The 11585-nt window shown below is 38.1% G+C and overlaps 1 protein-coding gene across 2 annotated transcripts in view; it reads left to right on the top strand.

Annotated features, from left to right (window-relative positions):
• The window catches only part of C4H4orf50 (chromosome 4 C4orf50 homolog), an 83053-nt gene that overhangs the window by 16573 nt on the left and 54895 nt on the right, over positions 1-11585 (top strand). For both annotated transcript variants that reach the window (XM_040556150.1, XM_040556149.1), the window contains exons 8-12: positions 129-230; positions 1908-2054; positions 5683-5859; positions 8048-8104; positions 8527-8709. In XM_040556150.1, the coding sequence (XP_040412084.1) occupies positions 129-230; positions 1908-2054; positions 5683-5859; positions 8048-8104; positions 8527-8709 (666 nt within the window). The remainder of the gene's footprint in view (positions 1-128; positions 231-1907; positions 2055-5682; positions 5860-8047; positions 8105-8526; positions 8710-11585) is intronic.

Genomic DNA, 11585 nt, shown 5'->3' with positions numbered 1-11585 from the left:
TCTAATATTTTGATTGTATGCAAATATTTGTAGTAATTCAGATAAAATGAAAGTGTATGTTTTTAGTAAAAATGTGTACACCGTTGTGTATAGGTGAGAGGAGTCATGTCTTTCTGTTGTGTATTCAGGGCAGCACATTTGAAAGCTACAGTGTGATGAAAGAGCAAGTGGAAAAGGCAAAAGAGGAACTAAAAATACAGCAAAAGGAATTGGAAAAATCAAAAAAAGAGGTAAGCTCCCACTCTGACGTAATTCTGAGGAACAAATTTGTTTTATATTTTGTTTTCTTACATGGCTGTTCTTTCTACAAGTGTTTAATGCTTTTACAAAATGGGGAAGTCTCTGATCTGCAGAACCAAACTGTATCTCTGTGATCTTTCAGGTGAGTGATGAATTGCGCAGTTATTCATTGTTGGCTGGAATTTCAAGTGAAAGTGCATTCCTTCAGCGGACTTTGAGAGAAGCTGAGTGCTTAATAAAGACACACCAAACAAAAATATCTGCTGTAGCCACTTCTGGGCAGAGTGCTTCCTCCCCCTCACTAGAAATGAAGAACAGAAAGCAGCAGAAACACTGAGGATTATGGCAAACCTGAATTCAGACTAATTTTTGATTAAGAGGCAAAATGACAAAAACTGATACAGTCAAGTGTTTTTTATACCTAGTGAGAGTGCAAAGCACGCACACTGCCTCTTGTCTTGACATCTATGTAGGAAGCACAAAGTCCACCACCACCTACGTGGAAATTCTTATTTGGATGGTCAGCTAATTCTGTGCCTGTGTACAGCAAATCTGAGGTTTTAATACCAACTGAGGAAGCTTTCTGTGTTGTGCCTTTCCTGACACATTAGCTTTAACATTCCTGCTTTTGTTGAACAATCTCCAGTGCTTGCTTATCTAAGCAGAATGTATTGCTTTATGTCAAGCTTGTATTTATGGAGCTGTTTCACATGGTAACAGGCATTGCTTAGACTGCCTGTGGAATAACACTGGCAATTACAAGTGTTACACTGAATATGTAAAAGAGCAGTAGGATTACACATGGTGGGTGTACAAAATGGATGTCCTTCGACAACCACTGTGTGAATTCCCTGATTTCAGATGAGGCAAATGAAATGAAGTGGTGGGTTGATGGCTGACTCCTGACCTTATAGTTTGCTGCAAATAGATCATTTCTTTTTCTTTTTTTTAATTTTTAAAATATGATTCACTTGAGTCCTTCTAATCATTTTGTGTATTACTGCAACTTCCTCAGTTTATTTAAAAGAATGTAAAGCCTTTGATTCAGAAGGGAGCAGAAATGATGCCTCATGAGGAAGGGAGCTTGCTGTTAGGCAGCCAGATTATCTATTGAGTGTTTTTTGTTGTTTTCTGAAATGACAGTTAATGTGTATAAGCAGGGAAAACACATCTTAGAAGTAATACAAAGGTATAGGCTCACAAGTCTATAGGCTTCTTTCTTCCACCACAGTATTTTTCATTTATGACATTTTTCGGGATTTTTTTAACCCTTGCTGATAAAATCTTACTTTCATTTTGCTCTGATGGCTTTCAAAGATATAATCTCTGAAACTGTAAGTACATTCACCACATTTTTTTTTAAGCATCATTCAGAGTCATCCAGGTAGCTTCAAATTTAGAAACCAACTTCAGTTTTAGTCTACTATACTGCATAACTCCAGTTAGATATATTTCTATAGAACTTGATTTAAGATTTCGTACTAATTTATTGTTATAAGATGGTATATTATGGTATAATTCCATTTATTTAAACCAATTAACAATGATTTAAAACTTGTAACATGAAGATCAGACTCAAGTCCATGGTTGTAAGCCAGTATTGTGAAAAGGTATCACTGGTAGACTAACTGCACTCAGTAATTTTGCTTTTTATTTTTTCCTGTTAGGCTCAGAAGTGGTACAGGGAACTTGGCTTTGCTGAAACGAGATATGAAGAAATCAAAACTCGTTTGATACAGGTTCTGTCCGAATTAGACCATCTTAAACAAGAAGCTGGGGACAAAATGCTTCAAAAGCAGCACTGCAAATTAATGGTATGTATGTAAATGGAATCAAGAAAAGCACATTCCTTTGGACAGGATGTTTTGGATGATGAGACACCTGTTAATGTTATTGACAAGAAATCTGAAGCAAGTATAGGGCACCTAGAGCCAATGCAGATGTAAACTTTAAAGTGAGGAGATGTTATGCAAAGTGGATTTTCAGGTGACCTTAATGAAGCCACCCCAAGTTGAAGGTGTTTCCTTTGAGTGCTCTTTGCTTTTCCCGCTCTGCAGTTTGAGAATACTCCCATGTTTCTGGTATTGGGCCACTGCATCATTTTGCCTTCCAGTGCACAGAACTAGTTTTGGACAGGCAAAAAGAAGCTGTGATGCTGGACATTTTGTGGCGCAACTTCATTTGCAAGTGAGCAGGAGGTGTGGATTAATGGGGAGTCAAAATCTAACTGATCCAAGCAGCTCAACTGTGTATCCCCACAATCCAGGAAATCTATCACATGGGGGAGAAAAAAAATAATTGGAATGTATCTATAACACAGAAATTCTGTGTTTTTGCCGTTAATGAAAACTTTTGGAATTTTCAGGGGGTTCTGTGTCTTGATAAAGTCTTTATTCCCCCTCCCCCCTCCCCCCCCAAATAAACTGTTTTAATGAAATATTTTTAATTATTGAATAATCTCCTGGAAGCAGCTTTCAAAAAGACTTTTTAGATAGCCTCCAAAATATTTCTCTCCTTCTTGACAGGAGAACTGCAAAGATGAAATTTGAAACATACATCAGTTGAAAAGAAATCTTGTAATAACCTGCAATATTTGCAAATTTAGTTTGAACCTGTTAGATAGATACGGCTTCAGAAGAATAAAGACACATTCTGGAACATGTAAGGATTCTGGGCTCAGTTCAGTTGCCTAAATGTCACTGTTTATCCCACTGAAATGCCTTAAGGCATCCTGGCCGAGAGCATAGTTGGCCATCTGCAAGCCCTGTGTACTTTATTTCGGCTTTTACGCCTCACATGGCATGATGTTTAGGCAACTGAATTCTGATTGCTAATTGAAAATGAAGCACAGACTTTTTATCTCAGTATTGTCATGTAACATCTTATAACTTAATAAAATTTATTTCAAGCAAGAAGAATAATCCCCCGAATTGTTGGACAACAAACAGAAGTGTATCATGGGGTTTTAAGTTAACACTTAAGACTGCTGATCCTGTTCCTATTTTCAGTTGGTTGTCATACTATCCAAAAGTGCTTTTCATTCCTCAAAGATCAATTAAAAAAATATGGTAAATCACAATAATCTTTGGTTTTTTCCTCTTCTGAACTTCCTTTTATGGAAGACATCTGTCTGTGATGCTTGAAAAAAGTGAGGATGTGAGCACTCTCAATCTAGAACCCAAGGCTGTACCTTGTGCCTTATGTTCTACAGCCTCTGTTGCCAGGGATTCTAGTTCTCAGCTAAGACTTCAAAAGACTGTTGTGATATTATACATCACAAATGAAAGCTGAGATAATATACCTCAAAATTACTTCTAAGGCTTCTTGTTTCAGTGGTGTTGCTAACAGGGAAAGTACCATTTAACATAAGAATATTTGGGGAAATTTTCTAGGATGTTGAGGTGGCTTTCTGAACTCTAGCATTGTAGTAGGAGTTCAGACAAATCTGTGGGTGAGCAGCAAGAGAGCAGTGTACTATTTGCAGCTTTGAAAATGCATTTTGGATGAAATGTACACAGTAAATAAGGTGCCGTGTTTCCCCAGTGGTCTCCCAACTCTTATCATGGCCTGTTGCCAAAAGGTCATATTTCCTCTAATTTTCAGTTTTGAGACAAGCGCAGCACATAGAGAAGGAATATATATTTTTTTAATGTTTAGGCATCAACTTTAAATGCTAGAGATCTTGTCAGATTTTATAGAATGCAGTGTGTTAAATACTAAGTTTTGGGTTTAGTTATCCTTCAGTTATTTCCCAGTTGCTGAGTCCTTCACCCTTTTGGAGCTTGCCCAATGATTACTGTTAATTGGGACACCTGACAGTGATCAGAAATAAATCTTGTATGCCTCATTTGTGCTTTGAAACTACAGAAATCTTCTAGCAGGCCAGCAAAGTGTAAAAGGAACGAGGCAACCCTTGCCTGTCTTTAACCTTCACGCAAATTATTTTTTCCACCTCTTTTCTATTAAGCATCTTCAGTCAGGGAGTGCTTCCATTTCTCATTTAAAGTGCTTTTGTTTTGTGTGTGTGTGTAGGAGAGCAGATGAGGAAAATACCATGTCTTAGACTCAGACTCATTCTTATGCTTTTGTCAGTGCAACCCTAGTTTAATCAATCTTGATGTATCCAACACTTGCTTTTGTTCTTTTCTCTTAACACAAGAGGGAGCCAACAATTTTGATACAAAGCATGCACGAATTATTAGAGTGCTACACATAGAGAACGTGCTTCATTTGGAAGACTATGAAAATGTCATACTCATGTTTTTATCTGTGTTGCAGTGATGTGTTGCAGCCAGAATGACATGATCTATCAATACAGTTTGCTGTTTTCTGTGAAAGGGTACGTTTAATATATTCTAGTCACCAAGGTGTTCAAGTTCAAAAGATGTTCAGAAAGCCATGGAGAATTACACTGTGCTGCTATGGCTGAACACTAGCTCTTCTCTCAGCTGTTTCAGTGTTAATACCCGTGAAAATCAAACCATCTTCTTGCACATTTTCTCAGAAGATTATGTGGTTTTATGGTAGGTCTGTCTAGGATATTTAGCTTAATCAACAAAATGCTTGATCTCTTTAGAATTGCATGTATAACATTACAGGAAAATTTGAACAGCTGTGTGTATCAACTCAGTATTTATAAAATGTAAATTCACAACAGCATTAACATTTTTTCACAAGACTTTCTTCACTCTTCCTTCCCTTTTTCTCATTCTTAGACTGTACATGTGAATATTTAGCCTGATAGTATCACTTCCAGGAGCTGACATTACGATGCTGACCATAGATCTAAAACTCTCACTAATCCTTTCAATGTAAGAGCATGAAACAAACAAACAAACAAAAAAGTGGGGGGGGGGGGGGGGGGGGGGAAGGAGGAGCTCCCCCAGTGGTACACTTATTCTGTACCACTATTATTGCACTTCAATGTAATTAATATTTTTTAGTATTTTTAATATTTGTACTTAAAATTAGATTAGTTTTATTAATAATCTTCCATAACAAAAATATAACTGCAAGCATGCAATTTGCTTTCTGAGATAAACACATGGAAAACCAAGGGGCATATTATATAGAAGTTAGAACAGGAGATGGGGAACTTTTGAATTCCATTCTTACTCACTCTGTGACCTTAGGTTAGTCACTTAATCTGCCTGTGCCCCAGTTTCTCCAAGTATGAAATGATTATAATTCAGTACTTACCTTGAAGGAACTTTGTGGAATCCCAGTCCGACACCTACTCTCAGAGGGGATCAAGAACTCCTTGCTCATAAACAGTTTTAAGATTAGTGCAAGATATGCTACAGTGTTTATGAAGGTTTGAAGTCAGACATTTCATATTAGGTTTAAAATGAGTTACAAGGTAGGTATGTTGCTTTAAAACTTGATTGAGAACATTTTTATTATTTTCTACATCTAATTTGAAAATCTGTACTTGTTCTCTAGCCTGTGTACAATGTGAAAGATGTCCAGGAAATAGAGGAGAATAAAATAGCCAGTAAGAGATTACAGCAGCAAGTGCTGACCTTGAAAGCCCAGCTCAGGGACCAGGCTGCGTTACAAAATCAGTTTCACGGCTTGCAAAATGAAGTGGAACTCCTTCAGACTCAGCTATGTGAAAAGGTACAGGAAAGCTGTTGTCTGTGTGCTTGAAAGGGCGGACTGATGTGAGCTTAGACTTCAGATTTTACCTCGTCTCAAAAGAGAAAACCAAAATAGCAATCTTTCCTGGGAATGGGTCTGTGGATAATTAAATGGTTTACAAACATGTGAAAGTAACCCTTACTTCACAGAAATAGGGAAAAGATATAAACTGTCTGGGTGGTCAACATTATGGGAAGATGATAGTACATAATAAAAGTTGCCACCAGTCTCTGCTATAATCCCCATAGCATAATGCAAGCAAAGTAGTGCTGATTTTTTTTTACAGAGCCACCTTCTTGGCTTAAATTGTCAGGATTTTTAACATTCCCAGCTCTCTTGTTGCACTGTATCAGACCAGGAGATAAAGTGAGCTAGGGGTAGAATTTTAATAGTTTTTGTAGCTTTTTTTTTAAGACCCAGCTCTTAGGGTTACACACTATGAATTTCATTAACTCGTTTTCAGTTTTGGTGTGTGTTGTAGTGTTTATTTGTTTATTTTACTGGCATGGTTATTCTCATGAGAGCCTCCATATACATGCAAGTATGCTTACACAAGCAGTTTTTACACATGTGCATTGTATTTCACCTGGCAAACCAGGGCAGGTACTTCCATTAACATTTGTAGAGCTGCCGCCTTAAAGTCAAACTGCTCTCAGTGTGACTGCAACAGCTGAGCTCAGAGGTGGAATGAATTCCTGTTAAGGCTTTGTTTCCTTAGATTTTAATTTCCATTTCTTTGGAACTAATTTTTTGAAAGAGATGATTGCTACGATATGAGCCAAATTGGAATTGCCCATTGTGCTCTGAAACAGTTAGCAAATGGCATTTTCTCAATAGCACACTACACAATGAACAGAACATTCTTCTCCCCTCTCTTTTCTCTGAAATATAGGAGACAGAGAATTTTATTCTTCCTGCAGAGTGCCAGCTTCATCGTCCTTCCTCCACAATAAATCCACTGCCTTGTCATGTGCTGTGATTTACTTTAACCAACCCTCTGTGGAGGCCTAGTGGCTTCTCTCAGGAGTTGATTAGGCTGCCTCTTAACAGAGTAGTGTTGGTAAAATGAATTTGCTTTATAGTGTCTGCTGCCTGCGTTGATGGATGTTGCATATGAGATGGTAGGTGAGCAAAGGGTGAGACGTGCTATCCACATAAATGGGCAGCTCTTAACTGTCCTATAGGATCAACAAAGCGTTTTGTTCTGTGCCTCATCAAAAATTTAATGTTACCAGTGAAGGGACCTACTGCCAGCTTTTTCTTTGTTCCCTCAGAGCTAGTGCAATGTAAAGACATGTCTCTTCTGTCCTGCATACTATGTTCTTTCCCAAGCCTGTGTTTTTTTGGCAGAGGACCATGTGACCTCTTTCAGCATAACTGAGTTCTTATAAAGGGAGTCTTCTTTTTTTTTTTTTTTTTTTGGATGCATGTGATATATTTACTGCAGGCTTTATAGAAATACAAATTCTCAAGCAAAATGAATGCAAAGGAATCTGTACTTTATTGCCAAATAATACTGTATTGATTTATAATAGAAATAGATTTGACCTGGCAGAACACTACATTTCTGCATAATCAGAAAGCAGGTTTCCCATGAATAATAAACATTTTACTTATAAGATACAGACCAGGTCATCTGGCTCATCTCATAGTAGTGGAAATATATCAATCATGTCGAAGTAGAAAGTTGTTGATGTTCACATTTCAAAACCTGCCATGGAATGCACATACAGAAAATCCTCCTGTGTTTCTTGCATTCTACAAGATAATTTAAACAAGAAAAGGGAAAACTTTTCCCCAAAAGAGTATTTTGGAAGATTCATAGTCCAAATGGGAGTATTAATGCATAATGAATGATACCAAGCCTTTAATGTGATTCTGCTGTGATGAAATAACCCCAGTGATATGGGGCTACATCTAAAAAGCATCCAAAGCACTTGGTAATACATAAACCCAACATCAATGCTAGGGCAATGTTTCAGTGCCAGGGCTTATCGATGTACAAACAACTCCTTACACTGCTTCATGGTGTTTGTGATGCAGGGTCACATAGCTATGTGAAGTGTATGCCTTGAAAGTCAGGTCTAAAACAAATATCAACAAATTGCTGCGATATTTTAAAGTTACCTTTGAATAAGTTAATAAATTATGTTTTTCAACTTTTCAGACAAAAGAACTTCAGAAGAGAAAGTCTGATGTGAAGCTGACACTAGCTCCTCTGAAGGTAGTGTGTGTTCCTTGAGACTGAAGCAGGGCCTCTGCAAAGGGGTATCCCTGTGTTTACAGGCTTGTTTTATTTTTCAGTGTATTGTAGCCATTCTCTGTGTGTGCACCTGCCTTTGCAGATGCTTCCGGCTTAGCTGCTTGCTCTTGAGCTTTTAGGCAAGGGTTGCTTGACATTATTGCTAAGGGTACTGTTCAGTTTGGGAAAGTGGGTCTTCACAGATGGAAAAGTGAACACTTCTGTCCAGTTTATGTGTGTGTGCCCCTCTGCTGCAGGGTGCAGAAGCACCTAGATGGCCTAGAAGCATAGGGCTGCGATGTACAGCTTTGGGTCACAATGTGTGGAATTCCGTCAAACACAAAATGCAATACTGAGGTCTCAGCAGGGAGTGAGATCAATGTGTATGTGTTCATACTGCATAGGCTAAGTTGGCTTGCCTCACACGAAAATGCCAGGAAAGGAACAGCTTCATTACCAGGATGCACAGTGAATTTCACCAGCGAGGATTTAAGAACTCCACATTTGATGAAGAGGTGAAACGCCTGGTGAACGACATGGCCCTGGCAGAGTACGCAGCCACTTTTACACCAATGTGTAATCAAGAGGTTAGTGTTTGTATGTCCTTGTAGGATCCTCTGGTTTCAGCTTCTGTATTAAGTCGGCGATTTTTTTATAGTGTTCAGTGAGACTCAGTGTATAGTTATAAAATATATCTGGGCACCTAATATAAATATTGCTTCAGGCAAGTCAGTGGCGTTAGCTGTTTTACTGCAGTTTTGGTTGGGGTTTAATTCTTCTGGAGCTTATCACCAAGTATGTCTGTGCACATTGCAAAAACACTTACCTAATACTTAGACAAAATACTGAGCCTAGTGGATAATGCAGCATATATGATACAATTTGACTTTAAATAAATTTTCTGCATTTTCTTCCTGCACAATGCTTCGTCCCAGATTTCTGAAGGAATCAAAAGAAAAAGAAATAGCAGTGTGGTTGCGGGATGGGACTGGAATTTGTATCTGGCTATGTCTCCTTTGAGTATGTCAAGTCTGGTCCCCCTCCTGTCTTGCCCAAGCTCGCACTGAGAATGAATGTTCTGTGTGTCAGGAATTAATAACTCGTCTGTCAGAAAGGGAGATAATACTTCACTGCCTTCAGACGTTTTCTCAGACATTGCTGTGATGAATGAGCATAGTGTAAAGCTTCCCAATAAACAAAGTATCAAAATATTGTGCGCATTCACACTGTCTTCCTGAATGTTCAATTATCACAAAATATAACAACTTTACCAAGACAGAATTAGACTAAATCTAAATCCTGATGGCCAATGAGTTCATCTGGGATGTAGGAGCACCAGATACGATTCACTGCTCCAAAAGACATTTACCTGTTCACTGGGTGGATCAGAAATCCCTCTCCATAGTGCACAGCACTCTAGTGGCCAGAGGTCCCACCTGGGCTCAGGGAGGTGGGGATTCATGCCTGGTTTCTGGAGCATGCAGACAACAGGCTGTCTCTCGCTGGCACCATGATGCTGCACTTCAGACTATCCTGGGTCCAGCTGCTTCAGCTGGCTGTGGTAAGTAATTCCATGTGTAATAGGAGAAACCCTTCCTGCCAAGGCAGATCTGCATGTTCTCATGAAAAATTTAGATTTCTGTGAATTCAGTTGTCCAATGGAAAACATTTTAGTGAGAAAATTTCCAAGTGGCACTGCTGCTAGTTTAATAAGTAGTGGTTGTAATCACGAAGAAGAGAGAATGTTTCATATTCATGTGATACATTCCTTTGGTTTTCAAAATCTTGCACTGAATTCTGCCAACATATTGTAAACTGAATTGACCTTTCATCTTTGAGAATTACTTTTTGCATTTCAACTCGTATTCTTGCTGAAATTCACATCTAAGATTCCCAGCTTTTACTGACGTAAAACTCCTTTGAAAGCTCATTCCCTTCCTTCCCCTGAGATTTTTACTTCTAAATCATTCCTAACATTTGAATGCTTCTAGAGAAAACTTGGTGGACAGATGCATTTTTTTCCTTCTTAAAATAAAAATTTGCAATTGGCTTTATTCATTTCTACATCCAGAGACAAACAGAAGTCTGTTGCACATTGGCAGCAGACTTGCCAGTTTTAGCTTACCAAAGAATTTCATCTGAATGTATGCAGTGATGCATGGAGGGCTGATCCAGAGCCCTTTGAACAGAAGGGGACTCTGCATTCAATTCAGTGCCTGGTCTTGTGTAGGGCAGTAAAAAATTCTGTGCTGGGTTCTCAGAAAAAATGTATTTTAAAATTGTTTTCAGAACTCTTCGCCCCCTCCCCGCTGTGTTGGAATTACATGTAGATGGAACAGATTTGCCCTAACTGTGTGCTAGAAAGCTCTAACTTCAGTGGAAGGCTTATGGGCATCCACAAGTTACTCATGTTTAAAAAAAACCACTAACCTAGTTCTTTTCTTATTCAGGGCACAACAGATGATCGGGTATTCCCTACTGTTTGCCAGAAGTATTTTCTTCCTAATACCCATCCCAATTAAAATAGTAAAACACTAAGGCAATGTGATGCAAAACCAATCATCATCAGAGCTGTGCTTCACTTTCCGTGTTGGAAACTGTATTCTCAGACACTGTAAATCACTGTTGTCCCAATGGCTCAATCTTGCTGATTTACACTAACTGAATATTTCAAATCAGTTTGGTTCAGCAGAGCAGCACTCATGTTGAGTTTTGTTGTTCTTGATTATTGTCACTGCTCAATGTTGCATTCAAATGTTTTTGAGTGAGAATTAAAATGTTCTTGAATCATGTAGTGTTCCTTATATTGGTCCAGCAGTATACTTTTTGCTGACACCAGATATACATTGGAGTAATCTGTTTAGGAAGGAAATGCAATTTTCCTTCTCTTAATATACTTTTCAAGTCCCTGTAAAGAGTAGATTTTGAATGACTTTTTCTCACTATAAAACTGTAAACCATGAAATCCCTTCATTTGTCATTTAGTTTAACTTAGTAATTTAGTGTAATCAGTTTAATTTTATTTTAGTTCATCATAATAAACATACAAGATTACACTGAAGGTTTTATTTCAGTTCTTTTTCATGCAGATGAACACCTACATAAGTCTAGTGAAAGTGATGATTTTGTGCAGGATGATGAAGAAAAGGTTCATCGTTCCTGTCACTTGGTTTTGAAAAAAATAAGCTCTTGGGAAGCCATAGGAATTACAATCTATGTCTAATATGGACTTGAAACTTTAAGAGTCATGAAGAAGTTAACTAGATTTCTAGACTTTGAGATATACTCTCCTTTTAAAAGACCCAAATTGAGAAACCATTTAAACCCCTTGTAGTGGACCGGTAATAAATTTTGACAACCAAAATAATTAAAATTTGGTCTTATTTTGTGTTTGGAAAATAAAAAGCATGTGTTTAAAGAGTGGATGCACCCCAGGAACAAGGGCAGCCTCCAACAGGTGTAC

This window comes from Cygnus olor, chromosome 4 (assembly GCF_009769625.2).
Source record: "Cygnus olor isolate bCygOlo1 chromosome 4, bCygOlo1.pri.v2, whole genome shotgun sequence".
Taxonomy (NCBI): Eukaryota; Metazoa; Chordata; class Aves; order Anseriformes; family Anatidae; genus Cygnus; species Cygnus olor.
The sequence above is the reverse complement of the archived record's forward strand: the minus strand, read 5'-3'. Positions and strand labels throughout refer to the sequence as shown.